Here is a 17,781-nt window from a genome sequence, read left to right on the forward strand (position 1 = left end):
TCTGGGTAAGGGGCTGGAAGCAGTGTTAAAAGATGGACAGATGAGATTATTAAGTAAGGTTGAATGATCACTGAAAATACCTCTTTGATCAGAGTGCGAAGAGTATCCTCATTTCAAGACACAAGAGAGAGAGTCTAAGATCTGTTGGAGAATGGGGTTCACTTGGTCCAGTCCTATGTAGTACTCAGTAATAGACGGGACACTTTCTCAAGATCATCATCAGTGCGTGAGGGATGTTGGATTTATATAGAGATCTGTTTCAGGACGAAATGAGGAGTACAGATTCCATTTGCAAAAGCCTCAACCTGATTTACGGTTTACTGAGATATTGCTGTATTACACTGCAGATGCTGCAGCCATTGTTGGCAAAGCTGTGTAGAAGAGATTTTTTAGTTTGGAATGGGTGGTAGCTGTTGGAGTTCAGGTATTGCCAGTGACTGGTAAGTTTAATGTGAACAAACATTGTAATGAAGCTGCTGTTAGGTGGAAGTTAACATCCAGGTGGGGTATCCTCTGAGACAAGGAGGGACAATTGGAAGAGAAAGTGTTGAGATTCTGGACAAATGAGGATAGGGTTTCTCTCTTTGGGTCAGGGTCATAAAATGTGTTGTCAATGAGTTTGATGCATGTGAGTGATTATGGATTGTAGGAAAAGATTCCCCCCCCCCCCCCCCCTCCCCCATGCTCCTACATAAAATATCAGTTTCGTAACAGTGACCAAACCTGAAGCCCTGTATACGGCCATTTAAAGTTAAGCAAATAACTCTTAGTTGTGAATGTCCTATAGTCGAATCAACATAAGGTCTCTGATATTTGCTATAGGCCGGGCTTGGCAGTTTCACATATCTATCTCAACCGGTAATGTAACATGATAATGTAAACATTTCTGTGGTAATGCCTTGCTGTTGCCAGAGCACAGTAGATGGCTATTGTTTCCATCTGCAGCCATTTGCACTTTGCAACTGAAAGCTGGCAACAGTGCTACCGGCTGTCTGGAATCTTGTTACTCCAACTCTACTAGACAATGAAAATTTTCCAAGAATTAGATTTGTAATTACAAGAAACACCACATACTAATAGTACAAAAGAAATTCAGAATGAAAGACCTGTGTTGGATCATCTTCATTTAAAAGCTTCATTTTTACAGTTCCATACCTCAGTCGGTAAACCTGGAACTCATGCAAGATCACTTTGTTGTCTGCTCATCTGTTTCTCTATCTGATTGTTAAAAGCCCTTTTTCTCAGGAATGGATAGAAGTATCTATTTGAAATTTATGTGAAATGCTAAGATCTACGGTTTCTTGGTGGTGTAAAGAATTTATGCTTCTAAGTCAATACAGTCCAAAGATATTGCCACATATGTCACATTTTTTGATACTCGCAAGCTCCTACATCAAAACCTATAGATGGACTATCTATAAGGGCCAGTGAAATGAAAATAAGACAAACAGAATAAAATTAAGTAAACTGTTTATTATTTCAAAAGTAATTGCTGCAACTGTTAATACATGTGTCCCACTGCGAGACAAGAAGGTCAGTGGGAAAAATGTTTGCAGTTGCCGACAGAACCATGATTTCATGTACTTCTTTGTCCGAAGTGTGTCTTTCCTCAGGGCTCCAAAAATATAGAAAGCACACAGAGAGAGACTGAAACAGTACAGAAGATGTGTAACGCCATCACAACAAAATTTCTGTCGCACACTCGAAAGAACCCTGGTAACACATTTTCATTTGACTGCCCCTTATGTGTACAATCAGGCCTGGTGGTCTAGTGGTGAAGCTTGTGGCTGGAAACTGAGAGGTCACAGGATTGAATAGAATCTTGGTCAGACCACTTTATTTTTTAGTTTTCATTTTAACCTAGCCTTCACCTCTCAGTGATATAAGGCAGCCCCAGGAACAACATGTATTTTGGATTCCACTTTAAACTGCAGGTCCTCCTTCCCTGGTTGCATAGTTGGAGTTGGTTAGGGACAAGTAAGCCACCGAAGTGGCGTCCAATGGAAAGACTTGCATCAGGCCAATGAGCCACATGGAACTGTTGTTATTATCTATATACATAATTAAGTTTGTACGGAACCCTCTGAGCAGGGGCCCTAGTTGTCAGTGGCCATACTTTTTTTGGTGGAAAGGGGGGGGGCGTCAATGATTTCTGAAACCTCCGGTGGGCCAGACAGGATTTGGACCCACATCAGTTGAGCTATCTAGTCTAGTGCCACCACTATTATTGGGTGCCACTGACTAAGGGAAACTCCCTATCGCACCCCTCTCAGATTCAGTGGTAAGAGTTTTCAGTGGACAGCCCATCAGAAAGATCCAGCATGAAAATAGGAAGAAGGTGTACTGAACTATGAAAAAAAAGGAAAATAGGAACAGTGAATGGCCCAAGGACAAGTGCAGTATAGAGAAGCCTGGAAAAGCAATGGCATTGTGGTTAAGTGGTAACGATGTTGGACAGTCAAGCAGACGAACCATGTTCAAATCTCCCTCCTACCAGTTTCTTTCTTTCTTTCTTTTTTCTCCACTGTGTTCAAATTTGTGTCTGTGTTGTGGTGTAACATCCATTTGCAACAGCAAGGTGTAAGGAAGGGACATACAGCAACAGCTGATTCTGCACAACTACTCTATTAGCAGCCGAAAGGAAGTACCTTTTGAATGGGAACCGCAAATGTTTTATGACAAGTCAACCGAATCCTCCATCAGAAAACTCGTGTGGCATTTCATACACGGCATTAATGACAGTATGTGTGTCATATGATAGGAATCTCTTATTGACGCATCTAATTTTTGTGCCTAGTGAGTGAGTGAGATATGCCTCCTTGCCTGATTTAGGAGTTCGTATTAATGTGAATGTAATCACTCCCAAGGAAATGATGAAAACATAATAGTTTGTCACAGAAGCAGCAACAAATGAATGAAACAGTTTCACAATGACACAGGCTCTATGTCAAAGCATATGTTTTTAACATTTTTGAAGTTGCGTTCTGTTTTGAAAGTTTTGACTCTTGAAGTCCTTTGTTGTAACATAGCTAACACCCGTTTATTTGTTGTTTTCGTTTCTGTGAGACCTCTACACAATAGTTCGCCTGTGCTAACTATTCATCACATTTACTTGCAACAGTAATGTAATTTAACCACATAACACATATTCTATAATCATTGTATAGTATGACAACTGCCAAAACTACAGAAAGAGAACAAACGTGTTAGTGACGAGACGGACAGTCCATAATGTTGTGGGGGGGGGGGGGGGGGGGGGAGGGGAATTAAATAGCATGAGTGAATTTTGAACACGGCTCATCTAGCTTGCAGTCCAACACCGTAACCAGTTAGCCACAATGCCATGGCTGTTTGATTTCAATCGATATTGCAGTTGTAAAGCTTGGACCCTTCACTGCTGCTTTTTTTCCATGGTCCAGTACACCTTCTTCCTATTTTTATACTTGACCTGTATTAAGTTCTCGACAGGCTATCCACTGGGCCATCTTACCACTAAATCTGAGAGGGGGTGCGATGGGGAGTTTCCCTTTGAGTAAAGTAGCAATGCTGCCCTGGCTGTTGGAAAAGGCCACGGGAGTAGGCAAGTGCATAGCAGACCAAAGTACTGTTACATCAGCTGCAGCAATGCCACTGGTCAGTTTCCACATAGCAAGTTGCGTCAGGGGCCAGCAACTCAGTAACATCGGTACAGCAGAAAAGGCAGACTGTGGCATCAGCAGGCTAGTTGCCACACCTTCAAGCTATGGGTTGTTACAGTGTATGTAGTTTGAAATGGTGCTTCAACAAAACAAGTAGGCCCTGAACCAGAACAAATACCCATTATTTTTAGCCATAAGGCCTCCAGTGTGGCAGCACCTTCTACAAGCCAAAGTCAGTGGTGACACGTTCCTACAAGCAGCAACCATGAAACATGGCATCCCCCATCTGCAGGCCTTCTGCTGACGCTAAGTCCATCGCTGTGGACACTCTGTGTTTTCTTTTGCAAGGGCGGACACCACTGCAGAGGACTGTGCTACCTTCCTCTGCTAGAATCACAGCAGCTGATTGAGCTGCAGAGCCATGTTGAGACAGTACACATGCTGCCACAAACACCAGGTGTCAGCATTCCTGCCCAGCCGCTGGCGTCAAACAGGCTGCCTTCAGCACACTCACGAGGAGGCGATGGGTTATTGCCACTGCAGAGTATTGCTACGAGTGTTGTTGTGTATTCTTCAATAAAATTAATGACTAATAATGATGAAACTTTCTGGCAGATTAAAACTGTGTGCCCGACCGAGACTCGAACTCAGGACCTTTGCCTTTCACGGGCAAGTGCTCTATCATCTGAGCTACCGAAGCACGACTCACGCCCAGTCCTCACAGCTTTACTTATGCCAGTATCTCGTCTCCTACCTTCCAAACTTTACAGAAGCTCTCCCGCCTGCTCTCTCTGCCAGGAAGTTTCATATCAGCGCACACTCCGCTGCAGAGTGAAAATCTCATTCTGGGCTAATAATGATGTTTCCTTGAGCAACCATTGGTCATACTCCTGACAACAGCCCACCATCTCAACTCAACCCTGCCACTGAGGGATTGTGCTGATATGCCTCACATCATGCTTTTGTACTGTCAGTACTGCCATTATTTCTCCTCTGCTTATGGAATCTCTCCTGCACAACTTGGTGGGCTACCACATTTCTTCACGGAGTTGAGGTACGATGAAAGGTATGCAGCAGCACTCCTGTCGAGTTTGGATAGTAGGAGAGATGTAATGGCAGAACTGAAGCTGTGGACGTGGATTGTGTGTCTTTCTGGAATAGCTCAGTTGGCAATGTAGGGTTCCACACACTCTTAATCTGCCAGGAAGTTTCGAAACAGCACTCACTCTGCTGCAGAATGAAAGATTTATTCTATGTTAATGATTTCTATCCAGGTGAAATAATGTTGGGAGTTTTTTCTCATACTTTGAAGCTGCTACAAGAGGTCGTGGAGAGGAGGCTGTAGAAAGAAGTTTGGTGTAAGTTTTGCTAGTGAGGAATATTGAGTGCATCAAAAACATATTTTTAGACAAGAAGAAGATTTATTATTAATGTTGTGATCAGTTAAGGGTGGTAATGCTTCAAAAAACATGTAAAACTGTTTTTAGACAAAATAATGAAAGGCACATTATTGCAAATCTACATCAATAAAATGTGACCGTAAGAGAAAGCAGCAATCATTGTGATGGATTATTATTAAATTATAGATGGAAGATTTCACTCTGAAGTTGACTATAATTTTTGCAAATATAAATGATCATATTGTTGAAATGTTTTTTTCCCATCTGGTTTATACATTTAGACCTAACACTTTTTTAATTGTCGGTGCTACTTAACAGAAAGAATTTCGACGCTACAGCTGCTCCACAGAAAACATTGGAAACAACTTCTTGCACAACGGCCCTCGCATATCATCCATATGTGCCATCTGTACTAGCTGCTGGAACATTCAGTGGTATGTGAAAAAATGTCAGCTTTATGTCTGTAAATTATTTTATAAATAGTATTGACTGTGTGGGGCGGCAGGTATAGTTCTTCAAATGACGATAATAGTTGGTTATTTGTACAGTTCACTTTCTTATTCATGCGAGCCTGGCAATTAATTTTGTGGTCAGCCAGAAAGCGAAGGGAAACATATTGACCTTAGTTTCTTGTCTGGACAGCCACATTCTGGTTCAGCCCACTGAAAGAAATGTTTCTATTCTCCTTCTACTTAGCGGGATCAGGGCTATGATTTTAAATGACAGTATAAATTTCTAGTTAATATCATGTTAACAGAATTTTTCATTGGTTCTTGGTAGAACAAAATTATAATAAATGAAAAGCACTAGTTTGCTTTTGTTCTATTGTGCTTTTCATTTATTCTAGTTAATACATATTTTCAGTAAATTCTCATGTACGAGGGTCACTCCAAAAGAAATGCACACTATTTTTGTAAAAATACAGTTTTCATTGTGCATGTGTGAAAGTTTCAGTGTGTAGATACATCCTTCCCGCTTAGTTCAACGTGTTCCCATGAGTGGCGCCGTCACAGCATGTCTTCAAGATGGCTGCTACACTTGACTTTCGTCAGAAGCAACGTGCTGTCATAGAATTTCTGAGCTGTGAAAATGAGACAATGGGAAACATCCACAAGAGGTTGAAAAAGGTGTATGGAGATGCTGCTGTCAATCACAGTACAGTTAGTCAGTGGGCAAGCAGGTTACGTGATGAAAGCGGGCACAACGATATTGAGGATTGTCCTCACAGCGGCAGGCCTCGTACTGCACACACTCCAGACAATGTGCAGAGAGTTAATGAATTGGTGACTGCTAACAGATGCATCACAGTGAACAAATTGTCACGCTATGTTGGGATAGGGGAAGGAAGTGTTTGCAGAATACTGAAAGTGTTGGTGTTAAAAATGGTTTGTGCGAGGTGGGTTCCCAGGATGTTGACAGTGGCTCACAAAGAAACAAGAAAAACGGTATGCAGCAAAATTTTGGAACAGTACAAGAATGGTGGAGATGAATTTCTTGGAAGAATTGTGACAGGTGATGAAACATGGCTCCATCATTTTTCACCAGAAACGAAGAGGCAGTCAGTGGAGTGGCATCATGCAAATTCACCCAAGAAAAAAAAATTCGAAACCACACCTTCTGCTGGAAAAGTTATGGCTACAGTGTTTTTTGATTTCAAAGGACTCTTGCTTGTGGACATCATGCCAAGTGGAACCACCATAAATTCTGATGCATATGTGACGACACTGAAGAAACTTCATGCTCGACTGAGTCATGTTTGACCACATCGGCAAAAGCAGGATGTTCTGCTGTTGCACGACAATGCACGGCCACATGTCAGCCAAAAAACCATGGAAGCGATTACAAAACTCAAATGGACAACACTGAAACACCCGCCTTACAGTCCTGACCTGACTCCATGTGACTATCATCTCTTTGGGAAACTGAGACTCTCTTTGTGGAACAAGGTTTGAAGATGATGACTCCCCTGTGCATGCTGCCAAACAGTGGCTCCAACAGGTTGGTCTAGAATTTTACCATGAAGTTATACAGATGCTGGTTACAAGATGGCATAAGGCAGTTGAGAGGGATGGAAATTATGTGGAGAAATGAAAATATTGTTGCTAAAGGATGTATCTATACATTGTAAAACTTTCAAACATGTAGAATAAAAGATGGATTTTAAAAAAAATTGTGTGCCTTTTTTTTTAGTGACCCACGTACAACACTTTGAAATTCACTGTGTACAATCAACAGTAGATATTTCTATTCTAAACAGCACTTTTAAAAGTTCTGAGGTGCCCTCTACGGTAAATTCCTACCAGATTGTCTTTCGACCTGACTAATAATACTCAACTGGAGGTTCGAAATAAATGTTCAAAATTAATGCTTGCCATAAAAATTGGAATAATAGTCACCACTTGCCACACGTATTTATAAATATCATGGACGGCGCACTAACAGTTACTTTGGCAAATTCTAAGTGATCCATTGTCTCAGTCCATCTGTGACATAATTCGAGGCAGAGCGCGATACGACATTTAACAGATGCGTATCTTACAGTGGCTAAGTGCGAAGTGAACCTCCTTACTGCCTCTCGGGCTGTATTTATATAGGTGCCGTTGCAGCGGACGGCCGAAGGAACATTTTTTGTCTACTGTTTTAACACACAGCAGCAGCCTCGGAACGATCGCTTTCTTGGACACATAATCTTTAATATCATAGTTATTAATTAACTCAGAAACTTCTTAATTTTTACATCTATTCAGGTAAGTTATTTGAAAGCCCAGAAAAAGTTTCAGCTCGCTTGAATAAAAATTTTGCCTTCTAGAATTTTTATAATGGGACTAATGGTAGATCATTACCTCTGAACCATACCTTTGCTTGGCTTGTATTGGCTGTTATTAATGCAACAACTCTAAAATTTGGTGTAGCTCTATTATTTGGTAGGTTTTATCATCTGCTTTAACCAAACTTCCTTACTATTAATATTACAGGTATTTAATCTACAACAATTGGTTATATTTTAGTTCCAAATCTGGTTTTTACTTAATTACTCAAAAACTATAAGAGTTAGCTTAACGTGGTCTCTTAGTTATGGTTTTTTTGGGTGAACTGAAGCATAAACCAAATTTTTACCTAAGTCCCATATTTTGTGCCTTCCATTTTTCCTAAAAACATTGATTCCAGTGTTAATTTCCTTTTTTTACCTTTGAAACTTGGACCACTTATTATGAGCTCCATAGGCACATTCTGACCAAATTTTGGCTTTCTAGCTTTATTATTTAGCACCACTTATTTTTCTCTTAAAACTGCATTTTTATGGAAACTATCAAGTCTAGGTACATACAGACGTGATATTTGTAACATTATTGTACTAAACTATATTTTAACAAAGTTTTAAACATAAATTTTGACTTTTAATTTCATACTTAATTGTGGCGTAATACTTGTGCGCTAGGCACAGATGCGTTAAGGTGACATGTCGCTACTAGCAATGAACTGGGGAAGTCCTGGCACACTCACTCGCCTCTCTCACATGATACAGCGCTTTCTTTGCGTCATCACCCCCTATTTATTTTTGTGTAACAATCTATTTTTGAATAAAATTAAACATCCAAAAAAAAAAAAACAAATGATGTTTACCTCTTTTAAACAAAGATTTTTTAGAAATTTCCTTATTACTACACATACAAAATTAATCATGCTTATATACACACATAGAAAATATAATGTAAAAGACTTTCACAAAATCATTTACAAAATTTATATGGAAACATTACATAAATTTTTCAATAGTTACAAAATTATTATTGCTATTTTTTTTGTTTATAAATTTTTCAGTCTTTCCCTGAAAAGAAACTCACATGCATTTTTTTGACTTTACTAGTACTCACCAGAATTGTAGGCACTAAGGTGGGCATCTGTATTACACTTTTTCACTAAGTGATTATAAATGTGGGAGGAGAATTTACTTTTTCATTCTATTTTATTATAAAAGGTAAGGGAATGTTTCACTGCATTTTGGGTCATCCATGCGTCCATTCCCACTGTAGCTTGAAGGTAGTCTTTCGTGCAGTCTCCATGTCCCTGAGATACAGACAACATAGCCTAAGCTTCTGTTCTCAACTTACATCTAATGGAGGACAAAGCACATTTTACAGTCTATATTCTGGCAAGAGTGCTAATAAGTAAGATGTTGTCAGAAAGACAATTAGTAATAATTTATATTTGAGAAAACAAGTCATTTTACTTCATAATGTAGCCAGAATCACAAACTTTGCATTCATGCTTTTCTTTTCTTTTATAAATCATAGCTTTTATGTATTCCAGTTACCTTTATGTTCTTAAACAGTGACTTTTTGGCAAATTTGCAGTTTATTTTATTATTTGAGATGTTCCATTAACTTAGAAGATTGAATAACTTTTGCAAGTTTTACTTTTGCTTGGCTCAATTATCGTGTGGATTAGTTTACTAAAGAAGTCATTTGCTTAACAGCACTTACTTTGCCTTGTTGTATGCATTGTTAAAATTTGTTTTTATTTTCAACATATTGATTTTTATGATCTGCATTTCCCAATGTTTTTGTAGGATTCTGTTGTCTATTTTTACCAATTAAATTTACTATCTGCCTTAAGCAAAATTAAGCGTTTTTCCACCATGTGTTGATACGTGAGGGAAATTATTCATCAATTCTCCATTTAATCTTATATCTCAGCCTATTTGCTTTACTTCTCCATTTACTCATTTTCAAAGTACAATCTATTTCGCCACTTCTTTCTCCCTTTGTCTTTTTGTCAGCCCACTGATCTCCTTATTTATTTATATATTTGATGTGATCCTCACACCACTTCCACACATCTCCCTTTGATTAAAATGCCTCTAGGGGCATTGCATTCCTACCCTTTCTTCTCCTCAGACAACCTTACTCCCACCGAAATGATTGCTTTATGCAGATTCTAATGGATTGTTTTTAAGCATTCCTAGCTTTAATAACATCATATAATGCAAAGTGTATCTCTACTATGTAATTACTAACCCTTTTTATGGATCTTATTTTTATCTATTTATTTTTAGCCATGTTTATCATTTTATTGGTACCCAAATTTACTTTCGCCATACCTTAGGAAGATTACTTACTAAGAAGACTTTATAACCTAATAGAATATATACAACATGAAGACATACATGATTCTTACTTACTATGATTGAACAGAAGAAGGGAATGAAACTTGAAACAGAAATAAAGTTCCATCCAGCTGGGACTGCACGGTACACTGAACCGTTTATCCGCCAAAGAATGGCAGACTCCCTACAGTAACTAGTTACTGTTATTTTTGAATCTCTGAAGATCTACAGTATTCCATAGACTTAATTCCTTTTTACCCCTTGGGTATCCCAATACATTATTTTCCTGTAAGTAGCCTTTATTCTTCATCACTCTAATAGGCAGTTCCGAGACTTCATTATTACTGCCTATATGACTTCCTATAAAAGGTTATTTTATCACTTGAGACTCAGGTAAAGTTAAAACTAAATTGTTCTGGTCAAAATCAATCTTTCTCTGATATTTTGATGGGAAATCAGTACCAATCAACATATCAACACTTAAGCCTAGCACTATTAAACAAGGATGATCTATTACTACAGCACTTATACCAATGGGTATCAAAGCTTCATGCTGAACTGGTCTAGAAACTTTTCCAGTAGCACCTATTATTTTTAAACCACTTACTTTCATGACTGTTAATTCACTTTTATTGGGAATAGAATGAAAAAATGCTTGGGACAAAGCATTTGCTTCACTGCCTCTGTCAAGAAGGCACTGTATTGTTACTCCTGATATGTTTGTTTTGATAACAGGGTTATTTTACTTTGAACATGTTATAACTTCAAGTTGAACAAATATATGTCAAGGAAGACACAATACATGAAAGTCACAGATAAAGTAAACAGAGTAAGACGTGTACACTTAAACAGTTAAATCATAACTGAGTCAGAGTCTAGCGGCCGCTGGCTGGCTGGCCGCTTAGGTGGTGGTGCTGCTGCTGCATGGCTGGCAGACAGCGCTGCATGTAGAGGACGCGCAGCTGCGCGGCGGCACTTTGAAAGATCGGCGAGTCACAACAGAACAGCTTTCTCATATACATCTTCTAGTAAATCCTTCTCAATTTTCTTCCACCTCATCAGTTTCTACATGTTTAGCTGCCTTTTCCAACCTGTCCACTAATTTTAAATCAAAGCACTTGGCAACTCTCTCTACTTCTTTTTGCTCCACATCAGCCGAACTATCCTCTAACTCTGAGCAACTGTGTCTCTGTACAACATTGCTACTTATATTATGTCATCAGCTTCTACTATTTGTGGAAAGTTAATACAGCTATTAGGTTCCTTCACCTCATTGCTATTGCTACCCCCTTCATTCATCAACTTCTCCTCTTTAAAACTTTGCGAAACTGAGTCTACTTCCGCTACCTCAACTTTAGCTCTTATCGAAGATGTAAGCTTTTATCTCATCTTCGTCCACATCAGATTCAAATCCGTTAAGTACTTTTTCCTGTTAGCTATAGTTATTCTTGTTCTTTTTGACCCATTTCTCTAGATTATCAACAATACTATCCACTATATTATGAGAGTGGTTTAACACATCACTGGCACTGTCTGTTCCTATTTCATCATCCCTTTGTTCTGTCTGTGTGTGTTGGCTTCACTGTTGCTTGGGTTTTTGTTACTGGCTGTATTACGGTTACCTCCTGTTGAGCGCCAGTTTCCTCATAGACGGGATTTAGTTTCCCACACGCGGCCTGTTGTGTTCATTTGCTACAGTATTAGATATGGTAGCATTTTGTCCTCCTCCTTGTCTCAGTGGCCCTGTGTTTACATCCCTGCTTTTGTGATAATAATTGTTACAAAAGCATGGTGAGTGTCTACGACCTTGTCCTCTGCCACAGCCCCAATTTTGATAATTAGTTCTAGTATTCCTAACCTCCATACTTCTAACATTTATGTTCCCATCGCCCTGATTTCTGTTTTGTACATGACTGTTAGAAGCTCTGTTACTATTCTGCATTTGCTGCTCCGCAGTAGCTATTTTTTCCAGTCTCTCTAGATATTCAATGAATTTATCTACATTATCTCTAGATGTGGAAATGATTCTTTTCTGCCAGTACTAAGGCAGCTTACCTTCTAAACCCATAATAATCATATCCGGTTTCATTGTTTCTGTCTGATGTGACAGTCGTGAAACACATTCCTAGAGAAATCTTTTACTGATTCACGTCCTGGGGCAAACTTTTTACCGCTCCAAAATTCTCTTAAAACATAGTTTTGTTTATTGTGTGACCAGTATTCATTAAGAAAAGCAGATTTAAATTCAGACAGAGTTTACCACTTTATCATAACGTCAGCTGACTACCACAAAGCATCTCCTGACAAGTGACTTCTTATGAAGAAAATTTTCTCCCTTTATGACCATGCATTAGGCAAAATCTCTTTAAAATCATTCCAGGATTCAAATGGATGAATTTGTTTGTGTGCATCATAGACATAAGAATTGTCAACACCCGATAAAAGCGGCGTCGACTGAAGCCACATGCTGCACAGTAGTATTACTAGAACTACTAGAGGTCAGTCTATTTTCTAGATTAGCAAAGTTAGTATTCAGTTCTTATAACTGTAATTCTACTGCTTCCACCCTGTCAGAACATCTTTTGTCCACCTCTTCACAAAATTCCACACAAGTTTCTTTTACTTCCTCAATATTTTTCTGACAGGTATCTACTTTAACCTTTACCACATTTATTCTGTTAGAGCAAAGTTTAGATTTGTTGCCTATTCTTTCTGACAACCTCACTTCCAAAAGTTCATCTGCACTTGGAAATCTTTGTGGACCTTGTCAATTATGCAATTAACAGTACTATGCATGCATTTTATTTAACTGTTGCCCTACCTTAACTTCTATATCATGGTGGATAGCATCAGTTTTATAATTTAAACTATTCATTTTTGAGGTCATTTCATCTCTTATCTCTTTATTACTAGAATCAATTTTTCTTTCCAATTTTTTATTACTATCTTTTAATACTTTAGTGTATTATCCCTCATTTCCTTAAGATGCGACTCAAGTTTAGCAAACAATAATTGCATCCAATATGGAGCCTCTATGTTGCCACTTCTCATTTCCACTGATTTCAAAGGAGTTTCTCGCATTTCTTGACCTGACGGAATTTGAGACATATTGAGCTCAGTTTCATTATCTTATAAAGTTATTAATTCTGTTTTAACTTTTTGACTTCGATCTCAATGACTTCCTCATCAGAGACTGGTTCTAACTTAGCAGTCTCATTTAAATTCAAATCAGATTCTATTTTTGATAAATCAACCTCCAATTTTATATTTATTGGCTCAACAGAACCATTCTCATAAAATTCAGTTTTCTAATTCTGAAGATTCATGGTCAGAGACCGGGTCCTTCTTGATGTTTACATAGGTATCCATTTTTAGTAATCTGTTAGCAGCAGTTAACAAATACTTTAAATATTCTTGACTTAATTGCTTGACCTTGCAAATGGTGTTGGAGTGCTGCACCAGCAACCATGATGCTACAGGTTGCAACGTAATGCAGGCAGCAGCAGCTATGGCGGTGAAGATGGCTGCAGGTATTGCCTACTGCACCGCAGCTTGCAGATGTCTCGCAGACCCACTCAGCTCCATGATGATGCACTGTCTCCTTTTGACCTCAGCGCTGGAGGCAGCCGCGATCCAGTGTCCTCTTCTTCCCTCCTTCCATCATGATCCAAGTTATCATTGTTGACATCCACTGTTTATTCACCACACTTGTGAGTAAATTATAGCACTGTTCTCGCACTGGTTTCTGCCTGTGTCACTTCGGTATCCTGTTAGTGCCTACCGAGTTCATTATTTCCTACCAGTCACTTTCACTGTTCAGTCTCATTGATTTCTTTCGTTTCCCAGCTGATAAGCACCATATGTGGGGTGGCAGTTATAGTCCTTCAAATGATGGTAATAGTCGGTTATTTGTAAAGTTCGCTGTCTTATTCATGCGAGCCTGGCAACTAATTTTGTGATCAGCCAGAAAGCGAAGGGGAACATACTGACCTTAGTTTCCTGTCTGGATGGCCACATTCTGGTCCAGCCCACTGAAAAAAATGTTTCTATTCTCCTTCTACTTAGCAGGATCAGGACTATGATTTTAAATCAAAGTATGAAGTTCTAGTTAATACATATATTGAGTAAAGTCTCTCACGTACAACACTTAGAAATTCACTATGTACAATCGACAGTAAATCTTTCTATTCTAAACAGCACTTTTAACAGTTCAGAGGCGACCTCTACGGTACATTCCTATCAGATTGTCTTTCGCCCTGACTAGTAATACTCAATTGAATGTTCGAAATAAATGTTCAAAATTAATCCTCACCATAAAAGTGGGAATAATAGTCACCACTTGCCAAGCATATTTGTAAATATCATGAACGGTACACTAACAGTTACTTTGGTGAATTCTAAGCAATCAAGGATGGTGTACAGTCCTTCCGAGTCCACTATCTGTTTTTACCGCAGATGCGTGATTTGTCACAGTCCGGCTGTGATGTCATCCAAGGCAGAGCGTGATCCGATGTTAAACAGACGTGGATCTTACAGTGGCTAAGTGTGAAGTGAACCTCCTTACTGCCTATTGGGCTGTATTTATATAGGTGCCATAGCGGAAGGCTGAGGGAACATCTGATTTCTACTGTTTTAACACACACCAGCAGCCTCAGAAAGACCGCCTTCTCGGACACATAATCTTTAATATCATAGTTATTAATTAATTCAGAAACTTCTTAATTTTTAGATCTATTCAGGTAAGTTATTTGAAAGCCCAGAAAAAGTTTCAGCTCGCTTGAATAAAAATTTTGCCTTCTAGAATTTTTATAGTGGAACTAACAGTAGGTCATTACCTCTGAACCATACCTTTACATGAACATGTATTGGCTGTTATTAATAGTACAAGTCTAAAATTTGGTATAGCTCTATTATTTGGTAGGTTTTATCATCTGCTTTAACCAAACTTCCTTACTATTAAAATTATAGTTATTTAATCTACAACAATTGGTTATATTTTAGTTCCAAATCTGGTTTTCACTTAATTACTCAAAAACATGGTCTCTTAGTTATGATTTTTAGTGTTAACTGAAGCATAAACCAAATTTTTATGTTTCTAAGTCATATATTTAGTCCTTTCCATTTTTCCTAAAAACGTGGATTCCAGTGTTAATTTTCGTTTTTTAGCTTTGAATCTTGTACCACTTACTTATGAGCTCCATAGGCACTTTCTGACCAAATTCTGGCTTTCTAGCTTTATTATTTAGCACCACTTATTTTTCTCTTAAAACTGCATTTTTACGGAAACTGTCAAGTCTAGGTACATAGAGACATGATATTTGTAACATTATTGTACTAAACTATATTTTAACAACAAAGTTTTAAACATCAATTTTGACTTTTAATTTCATACTTAATTGTGGTGCAATACTTGCGTGCTTGGCGCAGATGCGTTAAGGTGACATGTTGCTACTAGCAGTGGACTGGGGTAAGATCTGGCACACTCACTCGCCTCTGTATCTCACACATGATACAGCACTTGCTTTGATTCAACTGGAACTTCAAGTTTTTCATTCAAAGTAACAAAATACTTGCTTGTGCACCTGCTATTTACGGTATTTACTGAAACAAAATTAAAGATGGCCTCACAAATTATTACAGTATTGCATGTTATCATTTGTGGGCAAACTGTGCTTGATAGAAACCAAAGAATGTATGAGACTGCACAGATCTTGACAGGTTCAATTAATAGGTCTTGGAAGTTGTTCATATAAATACTGTTGCAGGTGCGGGGTTACCTTTCATCTACATCTACATCTATACTCCACAAGCCAGCTGACAGTGTGTGGCGGAGGGTACCTTGAGTACCTCTATAGGTTCTCCATTCTATTCCAGTCTCGCATTGTTCGTGGAAAGAAGGATTGTCGGTATGCCTCCATGTGGGCTCTAATCGCTCTGATTTTATCCTCATGGTCTCTTCGCGAGATATATGTAGAAGGGAGCAATATACTGCTAGACTCCTTGCTGAAGGTATGTTCTCAAAACTTCGACAAAAGCCCGTACCGAGCAACTGAGCGTCTCTCTTGCAGAGTCTTCCACTGGAGTTTATCTGTCATCTCCGTAATGCTTTCACAATTACTAAATGGTCCTGTAACAAAGCATGCTGCTCTCCGTTGCATCTTCTCTATCTCTTCTATCAACCCTATCCGGTACGGATCCCACACCGGTGAGCAGTATTCAAGTAGTGGGTGAAAAAGTGTACTGTTATCTACTTCCTTTGTTTTTGGACTGCATTTCCTTAGGATTCTTCCAGTGAATCTCAGTCTAGAATCTGCTTTACCGGCAATTAATTTTGTATGGTCATTTCATTTTAGATCACTCCTAATGCCTACTTCCAGATAATTCATGGAATTAACTGCTTCCAGTTGCTGACCTGCAATATTGTAGCTAAATGATAAAGGATCTTTCTTTCTATGTATTCGCAGCACATTACACTTGTCTACATTGAGATTCCATTGCCATTCCCTGCACCATGCCTCAATTCGTTGCAGATCTGCCTGCATTTCAGTACAATTTTCCATTGTTACAACCTCTCAATACACTACAGCATCATCCGCAAAAAGCCTCAGTGAACTTCCAATGTTATCCACAAGGTCATTTATGTATATTGTGAATAGCAACGGTCCTATGACACTCCCCTGTGGCACACCTGAAATCACTCTTACTTCAGAAGACTTCTCTCCATCGAGAATGACATGCTGTATTCTGTTCTCTAGGAACTCTTCAATCCAATCACACATTGGTGTGATAGTCCATATGCTTCCAAAGATATGAAATCCAATGACAAAAGGCCATTCTACAGTCAATGCCTTTAGAGATGTCCCTGTTCCTTTGACTCTTGCCAATTGACCCAATGGAACCAGGTGTTGACTCTTGCCAATTGATTCAATGAAACCAGGAGCACTTCTGAAAATGTCTAACACTGCTCTGGGGAAACTTTAGCAACAAACATGTTTCATAGACCACAACTACTCAACCTGGACAGTGAAATATTTCCCTAGTGTAAGCCACATTGCTTGATCTCTACACATGCAAAAATCTGAAAGATCTATGTTTTCCACATTCATATTTACAGACTGAAAAAAATTTGCTGCCAAAAATGTGACTCTTATACACTGACATCTCTGAAATGATACCTAATCCATGTGTGTTAACCACTATTTGAAAGAGCATTCTTTTTCTCTAAGAATACCAAATTTCCAAGGTGATTTTCATTTTCCCTGTAAGTCTTTAATTATCCATAAAGTTTCTCATGCAGATCACTATTTTGGAACATCAAGTTTAAAATCACATAATTTGTTGGAAAGCAGTAACAAGTGCATGCATAAATTCAGTAAACCGTAAATGAAAAATGAAACCTAGGGTTGTTCCACAAATTTCAGTCTTTTAGAACCTCATACTTGAAGAAATAGTATAATAGTATGTTAAAAAGATAATCAGGTTTAATTTTTACTGTTGACTTTCTGTGCTGCTGTTTTGTAAATCAGATAGATCTGAAAGTGAGGAAGACCTGCCAAAGTGTACTTTTGGTACAAGTTGCTTCAAGTTGCCATTTTCTATCTTATAATTTCCGCAAAAGACTGTAAAGTGTTGGAGA

The 17,781-nt window shown here is 38.6% G+C and overlaps 1 protein-coding gene across 1 annotated transcript in view; it reads left to right on the forward strand.

The window, feature by feature from the left end:
- The window catches only part of LOC124802671 (cytoplasmic dynein 2 intermediate chain 2-like), a 108,408-nt gene that overhangs the window by 39,530 nt on the left and 51,097 nt on the right, over nt 1-17,781 (forward strand). Inside the window, exon 5 of the mRNA XM_047263584.1 lies at nt 5,357-5,472. Within this exon, the coding sequence (XP_047119540.1) occupies nt 5,357-5,472 (116 nt within the window). The remainder of the gene's footprint in view (nt 1-5,356; nt 5,473-17,781) is intronic.

This window comes from Schistocerca piceifrons, chromosome 6, assembly GCF_021461385.2.
Source record: "Schistocerca piceifrons isolate TAMUIC-IGC-003096 chromosome 6, iqSchPice1.1, whole genome shotgun sequence".
Lineage (NCBI taxonomy): Eukaryota > Metazoa > Arthropoda > Insecta > Orthoptera > Acrididae > Schistocerca > Schistocerca piceifrons.